This window comes from Lynx rufus, unplaced genomic scaffold (assembly GCF_022079265.1).
Source record: "Lynx rufus isolate CCGP_SWC_20201006 ecotype Redwood Valley unplaced genomic scaffold, mLynRuf1.p SCAF_5, whole genome shotgun sequence".
In the NCBI taxonomy this organism is placed as follows: domain Eukaryota; kingdom Metazoa; phylum Chordata; class Mammalia; order Carnivora; family Felidae; genus Lynx; species Lynx rufus.
In genome coordinates this window covers 50,074,616-50,100,511 of record NW_025814867.1, presented here as the reverse complement: position 1 = coordinate 50,100,511, position 25,896 = coordinate 50,074,616, and the positions used below count along the sequence as shown (strand labels likewise).

The 25,896-nt window shown below is 40.7% G+C and overlaps 1 protein-coding gene across 2 annotated transcripts in view; it reads right to left on the bottom strand.

The window, feature by feature from the left end:
- KCNAB1 (potassium voltage-gated channel subfamily A regulatory beta subunit 1) overlaps nucleotides 1–17,534 on the bottom strand; it is a 417,565-nt gene extending 400,031 nt beyond the window's left edge. For both annotated transcript variants that reach the window (XM_047099247.1, XM_047099250.1), the window contains exon 1: nucleotides 17,260–17,534. In XM_047099247.1, the coding sequence (XP_046955203.1) occupies nucleotides 17,260–17,534 (275 nt within the window). The remainder of the gene's footprint in view (nucleotides 1–17,259) is intronic.
- Nucleotides 17,535–25,896: the final 8,362 nt, after the last annotated feature.

Below are 25,896 nucleotides of genomic sequence, written 5' to 3'. Positions count from 1 at the left end.
ATCGAAACTCTTGAATGAATTTCTGCTTAATTTTCTAGTGTGCTTGTTAGGAATTCTTTCAATATTACATAAACAGTAATATAAGAGCAATCCTAAATTCTGAATATTGACTTCATTGGATATTCATTTAACTGGAAATACTTTAAAAAACACATTTCAACTTGATACTTCTTTGCCATTTCTTTTGGATAGATGACCATCTGGAACCTAAAGTAATATAAACAGATTTAAGCATTTAATGTTTTGTTCAACAAGCAACTGGTGTTTGGATCACATCATTCAAATTACTGCGCTTGGAGACAGAAAGAGCTGATCTTTCAAATGCATCCCACTTATGGAATAGTTTGCCCTGACTACACCTCCTTAGTCCCTGAGGTAATTAAATAATTCAACAGCCCTTTTGGACAGCTTGTCTCATACTTAATGTTTATTGCTGTAATCAAATTAAATAAGAAGATGAAGCTACAGAATACACGTTGGACTTTGACAAGTGAACTATTATAAATATTTGTAATAATTTGTAATAATTTTTTTAAAAAGTATATTGAATACAAACCCAAATTCTCTTAACCATTTTTTCCTCAAATTCCTCACCATTCCACACAAAAATATGCACGTATCTTGTGTGAGGCTCTTGTTGAGCCAGGGAAGGAATGCCAGGACATCATAAATGATAAGCCATATTATTTAATAATATTACATTCAAAACCATATTGGATCCTGCTGCTGAGAACAGAGTGACCGGCTTGTCTGTTGTCAAGACTCCTGTAGGTGCCCTCCAGAAAAGCGCGAGTGTTAATTGAATGAACATGCTGTCATAGAAGCTCTTCTTAAAAACACACCTGACCAGTTCTGAAATAACAGACGAAATTAATGAGCCCTCTTGGCTCTCAATAAGTGCTCTCCGACTTCTGTTTCCATGTGCCTGATCCCGCCTCATAAGATATCAGCGTGCGTCTGTGGCGCCAGCGCCTTTGGCTGTCACCATGGGAAGAGATGACCTCCTGCCCTGCAGCAACTCCATCTCACAGCCGAGTGGAGGAGGAACAAAACACGAACTGCAGGAAGCTCTTGCTCACCCACCCATCAGTGATCCTTAGGGCAATAAGAAAAGTTCTGAGAGGTTCAAAATGAGAGTTGAGCACTCATGGATTGATGTAAGTAAGGCTGTGTTCCAAGTCCTTGCCAAGCTTATAGCAGATCACCATCTACGGGTTTCTGAGGGACGCTAGGCTTCTCAGTAAAACAGGAAAGGAAGTTCCAAGTAGAGAAGCCAAAAGAGACTGACCCACCATGTGGCTATCATCAGGTGGGTGCGTCAGGCTTTGAACAAAGAGAATGGCCTTGAGGGTAAAGAAATGCCCTTCATCTCTCCCTGTTATAGGAAACAGACTCTGCCTCAGCACTTCCTTTATTCTGCTCTGACCATGGCTTTGTGACAGAGTCTGGCCAGCTGTTCATCATGCTCATTTCTCTCTTCCTAGGCATGCATTTGGACTCCATTTCCATCCTCCCTTGAAGTTCAGAACGGTCATGTGATTGAGTGCCAGTCAATGTCACTTCTGCCTACAAGTGCCACTTACAGGCCTGGGCCATAAAGTACCCTTAAAATCAACCTCCAAACTCTCTTCTGTCTGCTGGATTGATGTCAATTCTCAGTCACTAGCCAGCTTAGAAAACAAAAGCAAAAATGACAGAACTTTCATCAGCCTGGATTTCACCTGATGGGACAATCCTACTCTTGACTGGGCTCCCATGAGTAAGAAATAAACTTTCTTAGGTCAAGTCACTGAACCTGCAGGACTTAGCAGGAGGAGTGTCCCTTAATGAAATCAATGGACTCTATTTAGTGAGGGGCATTCACTTTTAGCCTAACCATAATAAGCATTCAAGAACTCTTCCTAGATTGGGAACCAGAATCAGATATCTGGTCTGGAGCTAAATTTAATGTCCTGGTGAGAAATATTTGGCAAGTTTCTGTTTGCAATTAGGTTGTGATGTGTGTACCAAGGCACATGAAACCCCCAACCTCTCTTGCCTTGGAATGGAGATTTTTCTTCCAAACTGCAAGACTTGATGCCTGATGACTCAAGAGGCTGCGGGGGGAGGAAACATCACTTCAATCATCATCTCCAGACAGATGTGAGCATGTGTTTCTCAAAACCACACTGCATCCTCCCAGAGAGCAGAAAAGCACCTAAAACAACAGCAAAAATCTCTGGCAGCACATTAGCATGTGCCATTTAGTGATGACCACGAGCTAAAATTGGAAAGGTCAAGGCAGCTGTTGCTGTGTAATGTTTGCCTCCTCTTGGAGTTGTGTGAGAGGGAGATGGCCAAAGACCCTGACTTAAACCAAAGATCTGAAATTCAGTTAAATTCATCTAATAGAGGATGCCATGTGAGGGCTTCCAGAGCCTCTGCTCTCACACAGCTCTTTTGATGGAAATAACTTCCATGGAGAGAAGCCTGAATAAATACCGAAATTCACAGCCCACTGTATCATGCAGCCCTTTGCTCTCCATCTGAGGGACTTTTTTGCCATCTAAGCTGCTCTCCAGCCCCCACCCCCAGCCCTTGGCTAGACTCATGTAAGGCCAAACTCAAGGACCTCAAACAGGGAGAAGGAGCTGTGACTCCCACATCCCTCATCAAGGAACCTTATACTGTGATGGAAAGTGAAAGGTAAAATTACTCAAGTGATATCTCAGTAGCGATCTACAATCAAGCCAAATGAGGGAAAGGGAGTGTTCTGTGGGGTTAAGAGGTGACATCTGCCACCCAACCACCCAGGTTCAAGTTCTGGCTCTGTCACTTACTTGAGTTGGACCCAGGCAGTATCTTTTGTAAGCCTTCCTCCCATGAAGTGGAGATAACAATAGCCACCTGGTTGATTATTGGTAGGGATGAAACTGAATGGTCAAAGGAAAGTGCCCAGTAGATAATAAGGATTCAATAAGCACTTCCTGATATTAAGAAACAAGGCAAGATTCCTAAACCAGACAGAGACCCAGTAAAAAAAGAGAACTACAGGCCAATATCTCTGATGAATATGGATGCAAAAATTCTCAATAAGATACTAGCAAATCGAATTCAACAGCATATAAAAAGAATTATTCACCATGATCAAGAGGGATTCATTCCTGGGATGCAGGGCTGGTTCAACATTCGCAAATCAATCAATGTGATACATCACATTAATAAAAGAAAAGATGAGAACCATATGATCCTGTCAATTGATGCAGAAAAGGCCTTTGACAAAATCCAGCACCCTTTCTGAATAAAAACCCTCGAGAAAGTCGGGATAGAAGGAACATACTTAAAGATCATAAAAGCCATTTATGAAAAGCCCACAGCTAACATCATCCTCAATGGGGAAAAACTGAGAGCTTTTTCCCTGAGATCAGGAACACGACAGGGATGTCCACTCTCACCGCTGTTGTTTAACAGAGTGTTGGAAGTTCTAGCATCAGCAATCAGACAACAAAAGGAAATCAAAGGCATCAAAATTGGCAGAGATGAAGTTAAGCTTTCACTTTTTGCAGAATGACATGATATTATATATGGAAAATCCGATAGACTCCACCAGAAGTCTGCTAGAACTGATACATGAATTTAGCAAAGTTGCAAGATACAAAGTCAATGTACAGAAATCAGTTGCATTCTTATACACTAACAATGAAGCAACAGAAAGACAAATAAAGAAACTGATCCCATTCACAATTGCACCAAGAAGCATAAAATACCTAGGAATAAATCTAACCAAAGATGTAAAAGATCTGTATGCTGAAAACTATAGAAAGCTTATGAAGGAAATTGAAGAAGACATAAAGATATGGAAAAACATTCCATGCTCATGGATTGGAAGAATAAATATTGTCAAAATGTCAATACTACCCAAAGCTATCTACACATTCAATGCAATCCCAATCAAAATTGCACCAGCATTCTTCTTGAAACTAGAACAAGCAATCCTAAAATTCATATGGAACCACAAAAGGCCCCAAATAGCCAAAGTAATTTTGAAGAAGACCAAAGCAGGAGGCATCACAATCCCAGACTTTAGCCTCTACTACAAAGCTGTCATCATCAAGACAGCATGGTATTGGCACAAAAACAGACACATAGACCAATGGAATAGAATAGAAACCCCAGAACTAGACCCACAAACGTATGGCCAACTAATCTTTGACAAAGCAGGAAAGAACATCCAATGGAAAAAAGACAGTCTCTTTAACAAATGGTGCTGGGAGAACTGGACAGCAACATGCAGAAGGTTGAAACTAGACCACTTTCTCACACCATTCACAAAAATAAACTCAAAATGGATAAAGGACCTGAATGTGAGACAGGAAACCATCAAAACCCTAGAGGAGAAAGCAGGAAAAGACCTCTCTGACCTCAGCCGCAGCAATTTCTTACTCAACACATCCCCAAAGGCAAGGGAATTAAAAGCAAAAGTGAACTACTGGGACCTTATGAAGATAAAAAGCTTCTGCACAGCAAAGGAAACAACCAACAAAACTAAAAGGCAACCAATGGAATGGGAAAAGATATTTGCAAATGACATATCAGACAAAGGGCTAGTATCCAAAATCTATAAAGAGCTCACCAAACTCCACACCCAAAAAACAAATAACCCAGTGAAGAAATGGGCAGAAAACATGAATAGACACTTCTCTAAAGAAGACATCCGGATGGCCAACAGGCACATGAAAAGATGCTCAACGTCGCTCCTCATCAGGGAAATACAAATCAAAACCACACTGAGATACCACCTCACGCCAGTCAGAGTGGCTAAAATGAACAAATCAGGAGACTATAGATGCTGGAGAGGATGTGGAGAAACGGGAACCCTCTTGCACTGTTGGTGGGAATGCAAATTGGTGCAGCCGCTCTGGAAAGCAGTGTGGAGGTTCCTCAAAAAATTAAAAATAGACCTACCCTATGACCCAGCAATAGATCTGCTAGGAATTTACCCAAGGGATACAGGAGTACTGATGCATAGGGGCACTTGTACGCCAATGTTTATAGCAGCACTTTCAACAATGGCCAAGTTATGGAAAGAGCCTAAATGTCCATCAACTGATGAATGGATAAAGAAATTGTGGTTTAGGGGCGCCTGTGTGGCTCAGTCAGTTAAGTGTCCGACTTCAGCTCAGGTCATGATCTCACGATCCGTGAGTTCGAGCCCCGCGTCGGGCTCTGTGCTGACAGCTCAGAGCCTGGAGCCCATTTCAGATTCTGTGTCTCCCTCTCTCTCTGCCCCTCCCCTGTTCATGCTCTGTCTCTCTTTGTCTCAAAAATAAATAAACGTTAAAAAAAAATTTTTTAATCGTGGTTTATATACACAATGGAGTACTACATGGCAATGAGAAAGAATGAAATATGGCCCTTTGTAGCAACATGGATGGAACTGGAGAGTGTGATGCTAAGTGAAATAAGCCATACAGAGAAAGACAGATACCATATGTTTTCACTCTTATGTGGATCCTGAGAAACTTAACAGAAACCCATGGGGGAGGGGAAGGAAAAAAAAAAAGAGGTTAGAGTGGGAGAAAGCCAAAGCATAAGAGACTCTTAAAAACTGAGAACAAACTGAGGGTTGATGGGGGGTGGGAGGGAGGGGAGGGTGGGTGATGGGTATTGAGGAGGGCACCTTTTGGGATGAGCACTGGGTGTTGGATGGAAACCAATTTGACAATAAACTTCATATATTGAAAGAAAAAAAAAAAAGAAGCAAGGCAAGGGGCACCTAAGTGACTCGGTTGAGCATCTGACTTCGGCTCAGGTCATGATCTCATAGTTCATGAGTTTAAGCCCCACATCAGGCTCACTTCTGTCAGCACAGAGCCTGCTTTGGATCCTCTGTTCCCTTCTCACTGCCCCTCCCTGATGTGCGCTCTCTCAAAAATAAATAAACATAAAAGAAAAAAAAAAAAACAAGATAGATGGTCTGGTCTTTGTCAGTGTACCCAAGAAACCTGTCCAGGATCTGGGAAAGAAATATGGTGGGATTTACCCCTATGTTTACTAGAAAAGCAGATTAGAGTTAATCATTTTCTCAAGCCATGTTCTAGACTGAATTACAGCCAATGTCTCAGAACAGACGGTAATAAAAATAATAGCCAACATATAGTTAGTAGTTTATAACATACCATTTCACCTATGCACTTTCATCTAATCTTTAAAATTGTAGACAATAACTCAGATGCTTTTATTTCCGTCCTATAGATGGAGAAATTAAAGCTCAGAGAGGAGAGATGATTTGCTGAAATTGGCACAACTGGCCCACAAAAGAGCCAGAATTTAAACCCAGGCCTCTCTATCCTAGAGACAAGGGGCCAATCCACTGTGCATGGAGAGAGGACATGTCAGAAAGACGTTTGATCCTTGTTAATCAGAAAAGATTTTAAATGAGGGCGTAAGTGAAAATCTTAGAAGAACAGAGTTCTAAGTGAAGCAAGGATGGAAGCAGCAAGTCCTGCTGTTCTCTTATGGCTGGGGAATTTTCCCAGGCTAGGGAGCTCACAGAAGGAATCCAACAAAAAGAAGAGTACGGGGATAAAATAACAGAAGGCCCTTTAAAAGGGGGAATGGTAATAATAGCATTTGCTGAAGGGCCCTCTCCCTGCGGTCACCGCTGTGCTAAAACTTTTATAGATGTTCTCCCACTTAATCTTCCCCACCCTATGAATGTGCAGTAGTGTTATTCCCATGTACAACGGAGGAGACTGAGATCAAGGTCACGTAGAGAACATGTAGTAGAATCAGGATTTGGACCTAGGTTGGCCTGACATCAGAGCTTATGTTAGCCTGCCCACGGTTTATGTAGTCCCTGAGGCTCACAGAGAAGGCAAGATACACAACATCCCTCATTGGCTGATACCACAAGTGCACTGTAAGCTGCAGGGCAAATGTAAAAGATTAATCAATGAAGCTGTATAAAATAAAATTAATCTGTATAAAATGAAAGTGGGGCGCCTGGGTGTCTCAGTCGGCTAAGCGTCCGACTTCAGCTCAGGTCATGATCTCACGGTTCATGGGTTCAAGCCCCGCATCGGGCTCTGTGCTGACAGCTCAGAGCCTGGAGCCTGCTTCAGATTCTGTGTCTCCCTCTCTGTCTGCCCCTCCCCCACTCGCACTCTGTCTCTTTCTCTCTGTCTCAAAAATAAATAAACATTAAAAAATATAATAATAAAATAAAACAAAACTAAGCCATAAAACTGAGGCTAAATTTTAAAATCACAGCATGATGTTACCCCAACCCATGGGAAGCAGAACATTCAGCATGTAGAGAAAGAGCTGGGAAGGCTGACCTTAGACAGGGAGTAGCATAGCAGTGGCTCAAACAGGTAACCTGGAATAGAGATGAGCATGGCCAACAAAGAGACAGTCCAGGAAATACTCTACCCCCTTCATGGGAAAAGAAGAAAAAATAATCAACACTAGACTGAAAGTGAATAAGCAGAGCCATACTCTTTACCCCTGAGGGCTGTAGGTTAAAAGTCTGTGGGGCTGCTGTATGAATTAAATGGAAAGATATAGATGTGACGTGTCATAGGTGCTTAATAAATGTGAAGGAGATAAAATAGTCTTTTGTGTACCATGTTCAGAATTTTTGTCAGATCTGAGTTCCACGTCTACTCATATTCAGTGAATATTTTCCTCTAAGTTGACTCACTGGTTTTAAAACTTAGTCTAGGGGTGCTTGGGTGGCTCTGCTGGCTAAGCATCTGACTCTTGGATTCGGCTCAGGTCATGATCTCAAGGTTCATGAGTTCAAGCCCCATGTCAGGCTCTGCGCTGACAGTGCAGAGCCTGCTTGGGATTCTCCCTCTCCCTCTGCCCCTCCCCTGCTCATATCTTTTCTTTCAAAATAAGTAAATAAACTTTAAAAACAAAAAAACCCTTAGCCTTGTCCTCTGCCCTAACAGCCATGAATCTGCAGGTTTGAGGTGTAAGCTATACGTTTCTTCCCAATATTCATGAAAATAAATATAAAACCATTAGCACAGAAGATAATGTATGTGAAAGCATTTCATAAACAGGGACATCACAGATTGAAGGTGTTTGTGTAACTCTGTCTCCTTCTTTCAAAGAAAACTTTAGTGGCGCCTGGCTGGCTCAGTCAGTAGAGCATGCAACTCTCGACCTCAGGGTTGTGAGTTCAAGCCCCACGTCGGGTGTAGAGATTACTTAAAAATAAAATCTTAGGGGCGCCTGGGTGGCGCAGTCGGTTAAGCGTCTGACTTCAGCCAGGTCACGATCTCGCGGTCCGTGAGTTCGAGCCCCGCGTCGGGCTCTGGGCTGATGGCTCAGAGCCTGGAGCCTGTTTCCGATTCTGTGTTTCCCTCTCTCTCTGCCCCTCCCCTGTTCATGCTCTGTCTCTCTCTGTCTCAAAATAAATAAACGTTGAAAAAAAAAATTTAAAAAAAAAATAAAATCTTAAAAAAAAAAAAAGAAAACTTAAAAATAATCAAACATATCCACTAATGGTCAACCAATCGCTAAAACAATTCACTTTAAAAATCAGAGAATTTTCTACTGCTCCTACACTTCAAAACAAAGCATCAACATGTTTCCTTTTCCTTGCAGAGACAACACAAAGGCACAATCTCTGTGAAGGTCAGTGAGCAGGAAATCAAATGCTACCCCTTTACTCTGGATTATGATATCGTGATACCAAGTAGGCTCAGAGCTCAAAAGAGCCTGAGAGATCATCTTGTCTAGTATTCTCATATTACAGAGGAGACATTGAGTCCTGGAGAATTTTAAAACCTTATTACAATCAGGGCAAAACGGAATCTGAATCATGGATGCAAGCCCCTCAACGAATGCTGCTGTCGTTACATGAGCCCACTCCCCGGAATGGCAGAAGCCAAGAGGAGCCATTCCTCCTCTTCAGGGGAACCAGGGCTTCTGCGCTCTCCCTAATCCACTGACATCCAGTTGGAAAGAAATATGTGGGCAAGTTAGAAGACCAAGACATAGACGCTGCCTTCAGTGTGTCCACAATCCTTCAGAATGAATTGGACACACGCAAACATGACCCAAAATTGAGAAACTGCCTTGACTTTCCCAAGTAACCCAAAAGGCAGTCACAGGGATGCAGAAGGAAGCCAGCACCTATGTATTTGGCTACTACTGTGGAGGTTGGTGCGCCTGCCCAGGGATGCCTACTTGCAACTCACCACCCTGGGGGTACAGCGGCACAGAGCACTGACAGCCTCATGGCCCTACGTCAAAGGATATCATCGTCACCTTTAGAAACCATAGCAATCCCACCCTTCCCCAAGGGCTGCTGCTGGGATCCTGGGAACTTTCTCTAATTAATCAAATGCCTGTCTTACTGAGGTTCACCCCCCCACTCACCCAGGCATTCAATAGTCTAAGATTTGCACTAACATACAAAACAACAGAACAAAGAACTAGGAAGCAATCTTTCTAGCTCATGGTCTAATTAAGCTACACAAAAACATCTTCATGTTCTAACATGTCTAGAAACGCACCTCTAGGTGACTTCTCATATAAACATTGCATGCTTGCTATAAGAAACATGTATCACCTTTTAGAAAAGAGCTTTTTCTTTAATAACCAAAGAATCTAATCAATGGTATTTTCTAACAAAAATAATATTGGCTTAAAAATTTAGTTATTCCAGGGGCGCCTGGGTGGCTCAGTCGGTTAAGCATCCAACTTCAGCGCAGGTCATGATCTCACGGTTCGTGAATTGAGGCCCCGTATCGGGCTCTCTGCTGACAGCTCAGAGCCTGGAGCCTGCTTCGGATTCTGTCTCCCTCTCTCTCCGCCCCTGCCCTGCTCACACTCTGTCTCTGTCTCTCAAAAAGTGAATAAATGCTAAAAAAAATTTTTTTTTAGTTATTCCATTGTAGCACATTTCTATCTCTCTATATTCTGTCCCTGATATCATTTTACTGGTGCTGTCCACTATGCCTTAGGTCATTAGAGGAGGAGTAGGGGGCAGGGGACCAAAACTGATTGAGTGTCCAGTCTTCACCAGATGTTTTTTATAATTTCATGGAATTTGCACAACAGTCTTCTCAGCTAGGTATTCTTACACCCATTTGCAGAATGAGAGTAGAGTTAGTACCCTCCAGAAAGGGGAGGCACCTCTAATAATAGACCCAGTAATAGTCTCATGATAAAAACAAGGCATGGAGCGTGTGTCAGGAACTCTGTTAAGGACTTTTTTTTTTTTTTTTTTTTTTTTTTTTTTAGCTACAATGAAAGAGCAGTAGCCTTAGCAATCTGTGACCTTCATATTCCTATATAATTTTGTTTTTCCTCTGGGCTGGATCAATACCTTAAAAGTTTTGATCCAATGGGAGCTCTGGAACTCACAGTTTTTTTTTTTTATATATATATATATGAAATTTATTGACAAATTGGTTTCCATACAACACCCAGTGCTCATCCCAAAAGGTGCCCTCCTCAATACCCATCACCCACCCTCCCCTCCCTCCCACCCCCCATCAACCCTCAGTTTGTTCTCAGTTTTTAAGAGTCTCTTATGCTTTGGCTCTCTCCCACTCTAACCTCTTTTTTTTTTTTTTCCTTCCCCTCCCCCATGGGTTCCTGTTGAGTTTCTCAGGATCCACATAAGAGTGAAACCATATGGTATCTGTCTTTCTCTGTATGGCTTATTTCACTTAGCATCACACTCTCCAGTTCCATCCACGTTGCTACAAAGGGCCATATTTCATTTTTTCTCATTGCTACGTAGTATTCCATTGTGTATATAAACCACAATTTCTTTATCCATTCATCAGTTGATGGACATTTAGGCTCTTTCCATAATTTGGCTATTGTTGAGAGTGCTGCTATGAACATTGGGGTACAAGTGCCCCTATGCATCAGTACTCCTGTATCCCTTGGGTAAATTCCTAGCAGTGCTATTGCTGGGTCATAGGGTAGGTCTATTTTTAATTTTCTGAGGAACCTCCACACTGCTTTCCAGAGCGGCTGCACCAATTTGCATTCCCACCAACAGTGCAAGAGGGTTCCCGTTTCTCCACATCCTCTCCAGCATCTATAGTCTCCTGATTTGTTCATTTTGGCCACTCTGACTGGCGTGAGGTGATACCTGAGTGTGGTTTTGATTTGTATTTCCCTGATAAGGAGCGACGCTGAACATCTTTTCATGTGCCTGTTGGCCATCTGGATGTCTTCCTTAGAGAAGTGTCTATTCATGTTTTCTGCCCATTTCTTCACTGGGTTATTTGTTTTTTGGGTGTGGAGTTTGGTGAGCTCTTTATAGATTTTGGATACTAGCCCTTTGTCCGATATGTCATTTGCAAATATCTTTTCCCATTCCATTGGTTGCCTTTTAGTTTTGTTGGTTGTTTCCTTTGCTGTGCAGAAGCTTTTTATCTTCATAAGGTCCCAGTAATTCACTTTTGCTTTTAATTCCCTTGCCTTTGGGGATGTGTCGAGTAAGAGATTGCTACGGCTGAGGTCAGAGAGGTCTTTTCCTGCTTTCTCCTCTAAGGTTCTGATGGCTTCCTGTCTCACATTTAGGTCCTTTATCCATTTTGAGTTTATTTTTGTAAATGGTGTGAGAAAGTGGTCTAGTTTCAACCTTCTGCATGTTGCTGTCCAGTTCTCCCAGCACCATTTGTTAAAGAGGCTGTCTTTTTTCCATTGGATGTTCTTTCCTGCTTTGTCAAAGATGAGTTGGCCATACGTTTGTGGGTCTAGTTCTGGGGTTTCTATTCTATTCCATTGGTCTGTGTGTCTGTTTTTGTGCCATGTTAAGGACTTTCATATAACAATGCACCTACTATGCACCAGACTCCATGTGCTTTCCTTATTTAAAAGTCATTTTATCTGCATAATAACTGTACGGAATTGGTATTCTCGTTATCCACCTTTAACAGCTGAAGAAACTAGGTCACACAGCTGGTCAGTGGCAGAGCCAGGGCTTGAACCCAGCAGCTTGGCTCCTGGACTATGGCCTTAACCTCCAAACCAACTGTGTCAGGCAAGGGGCCTGCCCAGAGCCTCTGGTCAGTAGGTGACACTACTGGAACGCAGCCTGTAGACCACGGGACTCCAGAGGTATGTTCTTCACCACCAGGCTCCACCAACACTTCCCTTTGCCAAAGCTAACACCTGCCTTCAGTGGCCTTGACCTGTCTTCTTCCTCTTTGGGGTCATGGCTTCATTACTTGCATTACATACTTTATCTCTCCATTGGACTCTTCCTTTCTGCCAAAAAACATCTACAGACCAGCTTTCTCCTACAAACTTCTCCCTGAACCCTGATTGAGACTTCAAATATCATCCACTCTCTTCTTATCGCCTCTTCTTGAGAAGAGTCTACACACACTGCCTCCCCTCCCTGTCTAGTCTCTGCTTGACTCCCAAGTCTCTGAAAATGATCTCCTCTCTTTCATTCTCCTGGCCACACTCCTGGCTCCAGCCTGCAAGAAACTTTCCGAACAAAAAAAGCAGTTCTCCATTTCCATTTCACACTTTCATACTTCTGTGACCTTGCTCACACTCTTCCCTCTACACATATTGCCTTCTCCAGCCCCGACCTCCTCTTGCTCAAGTCCTGCTCACTTTCCAAGTCCAGATCCAAGCACTCCAGCTGAAAGCACTCACTCCTTCTGAGGTTTATGAACTTTATGATCCCTCAAGAATCTTGAGGACAGAATTCTTACCTAATTCATCTTTGTGTCAGCTACAGGGTCTTGTACAAAGAGGAGGCTCAATCAGTGGTTGTTAAATGTTCATTCACTGATCTCAGGCTTGATTCTCAACTCCAGATCTCCCTGCATAAACTCAACCCAGAGGTTACTAAGCTCATGGATCACCTGCTGCCCTATTGGCAGGAAATGAATCCACCAAAACTGACGTTGGAGAACTACTTGTCCTCACGCAGAACTACATCTGATCCTCTGGAAGCAGGCAGAAGTAAATGATTTCTAGGAAGTCAAGGAGTTTTGATAGCAGAAAGAGGAAACACTAGAAATGTGGCCCAATGTAACTCTCTGGTTAAGAAGAAACATTCATTAAGATGGTAGAAATCACTGTTAAAATGCTACAGCTAAATGTTCATTTGTGTGTTGACTTGCCCCACTGAATGTCCCCAGTCATTTCAATTTAATAGGTTCACTCAGCTATGGTTTGGAATGTTAATACTGTATTAAAAAGTACTTAAAAGCTCTTTGTATTCTATCCCCAAGTCATTTTTCCCCAGGAGGATGGTGACTGTATGAATCCCCAGAAAGCCTCTATTAAGAACACAGTGGTATCCCATAAATATTAATTGAGCACAACAGGATCCTCTCAGCTGTCAGGTGCCAGGTGAGGTGCACATTTTTGCCAGGTATGTTAAGAGTCACCCCATCCTTAATTACCTTCATAAGCTTTCGACACACCATGAACAATATGGGGTCACATCGCAACCTTTTAGAGAATTCGGAAACAAAATATATTACTCTTTTCAAATCATTTGTACGTTATCTCATTTAATTTTTACTAACGGTCCCTTATAATGCTATTAGTCCTCTTTTGCAGTCAAAGAAATTGAGACTCAAAAAAGTTAATTAACTTACCTAACAACTTGTTTAACTATAAAAATCAGTGCTATAGGGCAGGGATTAAAGAGTGCCCTTGTGATGAGCACCGAGTAACGTATAGAATTGTTGAAGCACCATATTGTACATATGAAACTAATATAGCACTGTATGTTAATTACATTGGGATCTTAAAAGCTTAATTAAAAAAACCCTCAATGCTATGGATTCCATATAAACACTATGCATATAGAGAAAGCAATGAAATAGGTATCCCCAAATATTGCTGGTAGCAGAGCACATTGAGAAAATATTTTCAAAAAGCAATTTATGATGTACATTAAGAATAAATATGTATGTGTTTGTATATATGTGTATGTAATGTAGTATGTATAATATTCACCCATTAATTATTCTTCTAGAAGTAGAGCCTAAAAAATAACCAGAGATATATTTTTCAAATCTGATATAAAGACATTATTATAATATTATTTATGATAATGATAAACACTAAACAAAATAAGAATAGCTAAGCAATAATATAATAAGATATAGTCCTTAGAAAGAAATTTTTAAGCTATCTTTAAGATAATAAAATGGACTGGCATAATATTAAGTGAGAAAAAAAAGGTAGAAAACAGAATGTATAGAATGATTCCAATTCAGAAGGCTGGGGGAAAGTACACCAATTATTAACAGTATTGCCTTTCTTCTTTATATGTGTTTGCTTTCAAATTTTTCTACCTTGTTTAGATGCTACTTTTGTAATCTGAAAAAAAAATGCTATTAAAAACAATAAATAAATTCTTTAAAAATCATATCTATAGTTACACAAGAACTTAAAGCCAACTTTTAGCCTCCAACCTCAGGACGCTGGCCCCTGCAACACTCTTTCTCACTATGCAGAGAAATGAGACCCTCGTATAAAATACACCAGGATCACAGGGAGATCAGTCAACTCTGTAAAGTGGCCAATCAGTATGAAGCAATTATATTAGATTGTTTCATATGTAATCCTATGTAGATACAGATCTCTCCCCGGAAAGGGGGTCAGAAGCATTTCCCACAAAACTAATGTGCTTTCTCTGCCCTGCTTCCTGCAATTTTATTTCTTAAATATACCAGGACGGCTGGGCCCCTCTCAATTTCTAATGCTTTCATTTAATCATTTAATAATACTCTTTTTTCAAATATAGGTTATTATTGAATCCAAGGATAAGACAATTCTCAAATCCCTCATGAACTAGAATTAACTTGCTGTAAAATATTGTCACTCCATCCTCTCAGAAAGGAAATTAGAGTTAGAGCCCTCTAGCATTTTCCTATTGATGGCCATTAACCAACAACCCATAAAATCCTTGCCCATAGCAAATGTGTATATCTTCAAGGACTCTTCAATGCATTTCATATTCTGTCCTATAAGTCAGGTTTCACAGATGAATACATTTGTTCTTATTTTAATCATATTTATATTCTACATACAGGTCTCTAATGGAATTATCACTCTTGGGCTATGCTTTTCATCTATAAATGAAAGAAAAACAGGTGGCTTGGGGAGTGCACATTCTACTACTTACATTACTATTTAAGGGGATTGTACCATTAGTCATGGTCATTATCCTAATGATCTCAAGGACTCAACTGAGGTAGGTAGTCCCAATACTGTGGTATAAAAAGGAAAAGAGCTGACAATGAGAACTCTTTTTCTGAGATATGCATGTACAGAGCTCTGAGATAAATCTAATTTATAAATGGACTTAGTTCCAACTGCACACACTAGTTTCCTCCTAGGAAATCATGTTGCAAAAATAAAGGGGGAGGAGACTTTTTTTGCTGTTTTTGATGGTGTAACATAGAAATGATTTTCACTGTTCTTGAACATCTCACTAAACAAAGGACACCCAAAGTTACTGCAAATCAACGATTAATAACCCTGCCCCACAGATTACCATAGAAACCATTAATTCTGGGTCATGTCTTCTGACTAAAGGACAAGTTAGTATTGTTTGAGTAAAGCAAAAAAAGAGTAGATATTTGTTTCTTCCCAAAAGTTGCTGGCTAAATCTGGTTACCTGAATGAATATTCCCCTCTGACCTGATAAATGTTATTCCACCATCAGATAACAGAGTAGGAATTTTATGATCATAAAACAGAACATAAAACCGAATCATAAAATTCCTGTGTAAGACTGCTTTAAGGAGTCTTTACTCCTTTACTCCTTTAAGCTTCTGGTCTACAGTAAGTAAAAGAATGCGTTACGGAAGGAAATCATTATCAGGGCTTTGCCACTTAACTCTCTTTCCAGAAGCTCATTAATGATAACTTTAAGATTTATAGATGTGAAGTCCAACACTGACAGGTCATTCAAGCTTTCTCTGACTTGAGGCCATTCTCTTTGGTCCTTCCTCCTTGTACCCCAAATGTAAGCACGACAGCTTACAAGAGCTTCAGACAAATCACTCTGGCCATAAATAGTAAATGTATTTCACAGAACATTTCTAGAAACCTTATCTTGTTCTATTTCTTAAATGTTGATTTTTAAATAGTGGCTTAGATTTGGAAATATCTATTTTATTCCTGCCATGAAAAGGGAATGGAAAAAGGGAAATTCGGGCATTTAGAAGTTTGTACTCCAACAAGTGTTTAGTCTACAGGCATCAATTGCTAAATCAATTGATTTCATGGCCAGATAAACTTTTCTATAGTGTCCTTTTGGAATTAGAAACATAAAAATAGGGACAGTGCAGAGCACACTGGGATGCTTTAGTAAGTACATTCCAGAATGTCCATACTACCACACAGTCTCTACAAAAGAAGTTTTCTATACTTTGACCGTTTCATTTCTAATTAATTTTTATTACCATCTAATGAAAATAGTTATTTCAGGCCTTATTTTCACAATAACTTTCTTTGCAAAATTATCCTTTTCCTAAGAGATTTTTTTGTAGCAATTGGGAATAAGCACTCTTAAATTTCAGGACTCAGACCACTTTTACTCAGTGCATTTTGCCTTATAACATTAAGATTTGTGAAATTATTTCTGTTCTGCAGTATTTGAAGCTGAGGCTGAGAAAAGAACAGAAATTAAATCTAGAGAGATTCCCCACTTTTTTGAAATGTACCCTTTGTCCTGATGCTGTCTTCCTTACTCAGAGGAGGGTCTCAGACCCCCATATTGGGGTCAGATTGGGTCATATTGCAGATTGCACATTGGGTCATATTGGGTGTTCTACTCTGCACTCCGATTGCCAGAGTAAGTTGTCATTCAACAAAGTCACACTATTCAACTGTACACTTTGCAAACAAGCAAAACACATTTCCCTCCTTCATCCCCAAGTTCTCAAGGTAAAGGAAGTGCAAAACGACTGCAAAGTCTTTTTTGTTGCTATGGTGGAAAGGGGCATTTTCCTGCGATCTTTGAGCTCCTCTGATTTTCACTTAAAAGGGATCTGAATGCCATACCCTCTGCTCCTGCCAGCCCTTGAGGGTCTTTTGCCTCCTTACACGGGGTGTCTTTTGAGTAACAATCCAGGGAGCATTATTTGCCATTTTCGCCAAGTTCCTGCTCTGTGGTTACACATTTGGGAGTGTCAATCATCCATGAAACAATTAGAGCCATTAAGATCTCCAGCAGCACAGGAAAAGAAATCCGGCATCCACTCTGAAGAGTGGAGTCTCCCGAAGCACGCGCCGAGAGGGGCGGAGGCTTACCTGTGGGGCATGCCGGTGGTGTGGGCGGCGGTGTGCTCGCTGGACAGGTCGTAGAGTTTTAGGTACCAGTTCATCTCCACTTCGCGCACCAGAGCCAGCTGGCGAGCCCTGAGCTGGGTTTGCCCCGTGGGGCTGAGGCTGCGGTCTTTCCCATTCTCTGAGGCTTTCTTGGGAGATTTGTCTTTGCCCCCCGTGGAAAGCCCAGATTGTCTCCTGAACTTGGGATTCTCTTCTGAGATCTGACTCCCGGCTGCCCCGGTCCGGGCCGCCAGCATCCTGGAGCTTTCGTGTCTATCAGAGACGACTCTGAGTCACTGTCGTCAAAGTAATTTGAATTGATTTTTCTGTTTCTGTCTCCCTCGTCCTCCCCGTCCTCCCCCATCCCCTTAACCTTATCCTGCAGCAACGCTGTAATTGAGCCAGGTCTGTGGCTGGGGGATGAAAGGCTATCTCTAACTTTCCTGAGGAAGGGCTAGGGCGGCCACTACCTGTGCTACCTTGGAACGTGGAAATTTAAAAAAAAAACCAACCCCTAGCAACTTTGTAATGCTGAAGCTGTTACGGTGCTGTTTCTTCTTCAAAGTTTGGACTTGACTCATTTTAAAAATACGGAACCTGAGATCATTAAGGCTGGTAAATTATATTTGGTCATCATGTCAGAGTTATATTTAAAAACAGACGTCTAGAGGTTCATTAGCCATTCTTAATTAGAGTCCCTTTAGAGTTTTAAACGTTTTGGTGTGAATTTCCTCGAATAAGTTTCACAATATCAATGCAAGGGGAGGATCATTCCTCTCATGTAAGCCTTAAAATAATATTTTTAACTTATCTCATGATCCTTTGGGAGAGGAAGGCTTTTTGAACATCAGTGAACCACATAATACATGTCAAACATTCTTTCATTCCTAATGAAGAAAGGTAGGGCCACCATCAGGGCTTCAGTAACTGACCCTTTCCATACTTTTGAGGGATGGAAGGCTTGAGAATCACGTTACAACTAAATAGACTGAGGCTGAAGCTGCCGTAACCAAACTAGGAGGCTGAAAGGAAGTGGAAAGAGCCAGTGTGTGCACATATAGACGTGGGGGTGTATGTGCTCAGAGCCCATGAAAACCAGCCCTGAAGATGGAAAGAAAGTTCGGTTAATGGCCCTTGTGCTCAAGACCCATGGGACTGACCCACACATGCCCACCAATCAGTCCTAGCTCAAGGGACGATGACATTAGTGCCCACCTATGTGTCTACCACAAAGTTGTTTGATGAGCCACTAAGCCCAGGCATCCCCCCAGTCAACCTCAGTCCTTCCTATATCAACTACTCAGTGTCGGCTACATCTAAAGAACTTGAGACAGTTTGTGAATTTGTCTATCCAATAAAAATCAGGGGCACCTGGGTGGCTCAGTCGGTTAAGCACCCGACTTCTGCTCAGGTCACGATTTCACGGTTCGTGAGTTCGAGCCCTGCGTCGGGCTCTGTGCTGACAGCTCAGAGCCTGAAGCCTGCTTCAGATTCTGTCCCCCTCTCTCTACCCCCCCCCTCAAAAATAAAGAAACATGAAAAAAAATTTTTTAAATTAGAGAGGGAATGTGAGGTTTTATAGCCTCTGCGAATGACAGGGGAGAAAAGAGGAAAGACAAGGTTCTTCTTAAAAAGTTGACTCCTGTGGAAATCATAGAGATGTCTTTGAAGATGCCCATGGTTGCTAACTAATCAAAGCTGAGAATGAGAGGACAACAAATCATATCATGTGGACTCTCCTATATTTAGGCAACAGATGTTTAATATTAATATCTAGAGTAAACTAGGATTAGAACTATGACCATAAAGCAATGTAACACCTGAAACATTGACCAAAGAGCAAGGAGGCAGCTGCTACCAAGTGCTGGGGTCTATCCTACCCAGCACTGAGGAGGCTTACGAATGTTTAGCACCAACAGCTGCAACCTCTCCAATTCCTCACCCTGCCCTCCAACCCTTGAGCCATCAAGGAGCTCTGACAACAATGGTATCCAATAGACTTCTCAAAGTGTGGACTCTGAGGACAGTCCCCCTAGTTTGATATTGTTGGTCATGTGTCAATTGGGGACTCTGTAGTGGAGCTGGGGAGAGGGAACTACGTTCATTCAGCCAAAGGTGCTTCCCAGGTCCCTTGGCTTGCCTTTCTTAGGAGGCAGTGCTATTGTGTTAAGGAGCTCTGCTGTAAAGTCAGACTGCTTGGGTCTGAAACCTAACTCCATCACTTAACTGCTCTATGAACTCAGGCAAATTACTTAACCCCACTATGTTTTCCTTTGCTCATCTATAAAGACAGGAATAATTATCTACCTGTGGCAGTTTTAAAACATAGCCCTCATTCTTTTTTATGGATGAATAATATTCCATTGTCTAAACGTACCACAATTTCTTTATCCATTCATCCATCGATGGACACAGGTTGTTTCCGTTATCTTGGCTGTTGTAAATTATACTGCAGTGAACAATGGGGTACAGATATCTTTTCAAGTTAATGTTTTTGTTTTCTTTGAATTAATAACTAGAAGTGGGATTGCTAGGTCATATGGTAGTTCTAGTTTAACATTTTTTTAGGAAATAAACTAAGTGTCCACCAATGGATAAAAGGATAAAGAAATTGTGATCGTACACACACAGAGACACATATACAACGGAATATTATTCAGCCATAAAAAAGAAAGCTTGCAATTTGTGACAACATGGATGGACCCCAGAGCATTATGCTAAGTGAAATAAATCAGATAGAGAGAGACAAATACCATATTATCTCTCTTATATGTGGAACCAAAAAAAAAAAAGGAAAGAAAAAGAAAGCTCATAGATACAGAGATTAGATCGATGCTCAGGGTGGTGGGGTGAGAGAAATAAAAAATTTTTTAATGTAATCTATATATTTTTTAGCCAATGTGTGTGTGTGTATCTGTATCTGTATAAATCTTGGATTCAGTCTTTTATTTATTCATTATAATTTTTGAAGTTCTACCTAGGAGGTCCCCAACAGTAAGCTGAGCACTATGCAGTATTGAAGGAGAATGAACGAGGCTGAACCTTACAGTATTGAGCTAAGGAAGATTCACATGCTAATTAAAAAAAAAGGGAGAGAAGCCATGTAACTTAAGGAAGGACACTGAAATATAATAGCAAGTGTATACCATAGAGATTTCCCCAGTCCTTCTCCAAAAAGGCTTTTCTCAGGTAATACATACATACTGAAATTATATATATGTTATATATATATATATATAGAGAGAGAGAAGTTTATATATATAAACTTGATTAACATATATAGAATAATATATTATATTATATTATATTATATATAAACTTTGATATATATATATATATATATATATATATATATATAAGTTTTTGAGGGAAGGAAGGAAGGAAAGGAGAAAAAAAATGAGTAGGACTGAGTCAGGAGGGGAAAATCAGGCATAGCCTGGGCACAGGCTAAAGCTGGTTGTCTACAGGCAGTCAGGAAAGGAAGACGATGGAACTCCAGGGGCACAAAAGGAAAAAAAAAATAACAAAATAAAATGAAAAGACAAAAAGGAGACAAACCTCAAGCAGAATGAAGAAAAAAGGTCTTAATTGAGGGGGGAAGGCATATTAAAAATTAGAAACAAAAATAAATGTAACTACAGAAACAGCAGTATTTAAAATTAACAAGAAAAACAGAAAAACACATGACCCTCAAATTCTTTGACTCTCCTTCCAATGACAGGTGGGATGTATTTTCCTTCCCCTGACTCTGGGTGGACTTCTGATTGCTTTGATCAGTAAAATATACCAGAAGTGATGTTATGTCAGAAAGGCCAGATGGCTTTCACCCACCATTGTTGGAACGATCATCCTGGGGAAACCAGCTGCCATGTAAGGAAACTGACTACCTTGAGATTGCCATGGCGGACAGTCACGTGAGGGTGCTCTGATCAGTAGCACCCGCTGAGCTCCCAGACAGTAGCCAACATCAACCACCAACGCTCTGAGCCAGCCAGCTTGGGTGTCCAGGCACAGCTGGTCCTTCAGATGACCGCAGTCCCAGCCAACACCAGACTGCAACTGCATGAGACACCCCGAGTGAGAACGGCCCACGCAAGTCCATCCCCAAACCCTAACCTCCAAAATTGTAAGATAAGTGATTGCTTTATTACCCCCATTAAGTTTTAAGGTTTATTGTGCAGCAATAGTAACCAGGGTATTACTCATACCCTTATGATAAACATTTCACAAAATATGTGTGAAACTTAGAACAGTATCTAGCATATATAAACATTTAATAAATATTAATGACTTATTCTCCAAGTTAGATACTATTAAAACACTCGAATTCAAACTTTCTGCTTATGTTTCCCTTTTAAAAATTTGAAAAACTATCAACTTAAACATTTTTAAATATATTTGTCATCATAAAGTTAAAAAGTGGCAAAGATGCCATGTCCAGCATATAAGTATTGCTGTTTTAAAAATAAAGTTGTTATGCCACTATCTCAAATGTATCCAGTGGAATTTAAATCCCATGGCTACTTGATATCTATCACCAAACATTTAAAAAATTCATGAACACTCTCTTCTTTAGCAGTTGGAAATTTTACATTCTTCCTTTTTCTCCCTGAACTTGTTTTTCTAGTCCATTTCTCACCCAGAATTTTATTCTGATGTAAAATATTAGCATGCTTGAAAATATTTTACAGATGATACTATCAAATAATTCTGCAAGGAAAACAAATATAATAAAACTGTTAAAAATTTTCTTTTCTTTTTTTTTTTAACATTTGTCATTTTTGGGAGACAGAAAGTGAGTGGGTGCAGAGAGTGTGAGGGAGACACAGAATCCAAAGGAGGCTCCAGACTCTGAGCTGTCAGCACAGAGCCCCATGCGGGGCTCAAACCCATGAAACATGAGATCATGACCTGAGCTGAAGTTGGACACTTAACTGACTGAGGCACCCAGGTGCCCCCAAATTTTTATTTTCTATATCCATAAGACTATATGTGTTATACGCCAGTCAGAGTGGCAAAAATGAACAAATCAGGAGACTATAGATGCTGGAGAGGATGTGGAGAAATGGGAACCCTCTTGCACTGTTGGTGGGAATGCAAACTGGTGCAGCCATTCTGGAAAACAGTGTGGAGGTTCCTCAAAAAATTGAAAATGATCTACCCTATGACCCAGCAATAGCACTGCTAGGAATTTACCCAAGGGATACAGGAGTGCTGATGCATAGGGGCACTTGTACCCCAATGTTTATAGCAGCACTTTCAACAATAGCCAAATTATGGAAAGAGCTTAAATGTCCATCAACTGATGAATGGATAAAGAAATTGTGGTTTATATACACAATGGAATACTACGTGACAGTGAGAAAGAATGAAATATGGCCTTTTGTAGCAACGTGGATGGAATTGGAGAGTGTTATGCTAAGTGAAATAAGTCATACAGAGAAAGACAGATACCATATATTTTCACTCCTATGTGGATCCTGAGAAACTTAACAGAAGACCATGGGGGAGGGGAAGGAGAAAAAAAAAAAAAGGTTAGAGAGGGAGGGAGCCAAACCATAAAAGACTCTTAAAAATTGAGAATAAACTGACGGTTGATGGGGGGTGGGAGGGAGGGGAGGGTGGGTGATGGGCATTGAGGAGGGCACCTGTTGGGATGAGCACTGGGTGTTGTATGGACACCAATTTGACAATAAATTTCATATAAAAAAAAAAAGACTATACGTGTTATAAAATGTCCTAGGAATTGAATTATCGTGACAATTATTAGACATAACTGATCAAAATTAGATATTCCAAATTTTGAAAAATTATTGCTTACCATAAGAAGTAAAATTATATTTAAAATGTATCTTTATTTTTTTACTTTTAAAATTTATTTATTTAAGTAATATTTATACCAAACATGGGGCTCAAACTCATGATCCCTAGATCAATCATCGCATGTTCCTCCAAATGAACCAGCCAGGTGCCCCAGAAATGTATCTTTTCATGACATGGATAGGGTTGAGATTTTTTTTTCTGAATTAGGTCATGTATCCATAGAGTACTATTCTTCACTGGTAGAATGGGATAAGATTCAACATCAATTCTAGTCTCTTTTTTTTTTTTCATTTTTAAAGATACATGTTCTGAGAACTTTGTTCATATAAATGGAAATGGAAGGCTTTTTTTTATTATAATAAAATTATTCGGTTCTTTAAATGTCTTCTCAGATACATATGAAAATCACAATGCTGTATCATTTAACAATATGTTAAAGATCCATCCAGCAACATCTCTGAGATGGAGAGCTTATGGCAGGAGATGACTGAAGAGTGAAACAAACAGATTTATGTAGTAAAAGGATTGCTCTGGCTGCTTTGCTGGAACAGACTGCAGGCAGGGGCAAGCAGAAGGAAGACTAGTAGAGGTTGTTGCAATGACCTAGGAGAGAGGAGAGAGATGATGGCAGCATAGACATGGTGAATCGTGGCCGTAATAAAAAGATGTAAAACTGTGTACCTATTTCGAAGGTGACAAGCATAGAATTTCCTGGTGCATTGGTGCCAGGAAAGCAGGTATAAAAGAATGATGGGAAGGTTTTTGGCCTGAGCCACTTGCTGAGACAGGGCAGAGGCAGGTGGATTGAGTTTGCTGGGTGCATGTGGGCAGTTTTTCTATTCACTCACATATTCACCATTTTTAATGCTCTTGGTGTCTTCCCAAAGACCCACGTTTCCACTCACTTTCATTTCCTACAGTCAGAACTTCCCTGAACAGTTATTTTAGGCCTGCTAACAAGAAATTCTCTTTTATCTGAAAATACGTTATTTCAGCTTCTTTCTTGAAAGGTATTCGCTCTGAGTTCTTTATCTTCCATCACTTTGAAGATGTTTTTTCATTGTTTTCCGGCCTCCGCATTTTCTGATGAGAAATCAATGGTCAAGTCACTTTTCCCTTATCTGTAATCTCCTACGCTGTTTTAAATATTTTCTCTTTATCTTTGGTTCTGATTAGTTTGACTATCATGTGCTCCAGTTTTGTACTTGTTCTGCTTCAGTTTGCTTAGCTTCTTGAATCTATAAATTTCTGTCTTTTACTAAATTTAAGAATGTTTTGGCCATTATTTTTACAGTCTCTCTCCTCTTCTCAGGGACAGCAATGACACATATATTAGGTCTTTTGAAATTGTTCCTTGTGTCCCTGAGGCTCCGTTCATTCTTTTCTTTTTTGTTTCTCTCTTCTCTGGATTGTACAGTTTTATCGATTATTCTTCAAGCTCACTTTTTCATTTCTATTCTAAGTGCATCCTGTAACCCTTTAATTCCAGATAATATATTATTCAGTTCTGGAATTTTCATTTGGTTATTTTCTAGATTACTCTGATGAGATTTCTTAGCTTTTCATCCCCTGAAAGCTTACTGTCCTTTACCTCATTGAGCATAGTTATAATAGCTGATTTAAAATACTTATCTGGTCTTTCTCTCATCATTCCAAAGTTTTAGCCAGTCTACACGCATAACTGACAGGTAAGTTTCTCTAAAATAGGAAAACAGACAGATGGAGAGAGGGGCAAGAGAAACCTGCTCTAATTATATCTCTCTCGTGCTCAAAACCCTTCAGTGTTTTCCTTACACCATAAAATACTGCTGAAACTCATCAAATTGATTTTAAAGGCCAGTCACTATCTCTGTCCAGTCTGCTTTTTCAATTTCATGTGTAGCTGCTTCTCTGCACAAAGTGTATTCCAACTAGATTGCCTCACTCCTGGTTCCCCTAAAGTGCCTGCTGCTTCACACCACATTTTTATCATTCCTTTCCCTTTCTCCCTATCAATAAAGCTCTCTGCCTACCCCTTCCCCTATTTCCGCATTGAGATTCCAGGCTATCATAAAGCTTCCTCTGATCCCGACAGCCTGCAGGGAGCATTTTCTCTCCTGCTCTTATCATGGCTATGGGCTGAGCTAATTAGGATATGCTGTTCTACATGGCTTTGCGACAATTGTCCTACTGTCTTGACCATCTGCTCCCTTTACTGTATGTCTTGCCCTCTATCACCTGCCCTTAATCCGTCTCCCTTTCACCCCCCTCTTTGAGGTCCCACCTTTCAGGCACACCTTCGGCATCTTACCCACTGGATCTTTTCCCTTCACCATGGGTTCTTGAAGGGCAACGACAGGGCCTGGAACCTAAAAAAGGTTTTGTTTCGGAGCGTCTGGGTGGCTCAGTCGGTTGAGCGTCTGACTTCAGGTCAGGTCATGATCTCGTGGCTCCTGAGTTCCAACCCCAAGTCAGACTCTGTGCTGACAGCTCAGAACCTGGAGCCTGCTTCAGATTCTGGGTCTCCCTCTCTCTCTGCCCCTCCCCTGCTTGCACTTGGTCTCTCTCTCTCTCTCTCTCTCAAAAATAAATAACCCTTAAAAAAATTTCTTTAAAGGTTTTGTTTTGCTTTATTTCTAGAAAATCCTATGTAAATAGCAAGAGAGAAAGCTTAGAACATAGTCATCAAGAGGGGAAGGACATTCGATTGCATGATTATTATTTTCTTCCTCTCCCTTCCCTCAGGGCCAAGAAGAAACTAGAGGCCAAATGAGAGTATTGGAGTAGATTTGATTAGGCCTGAGGTGCCACTGGCCC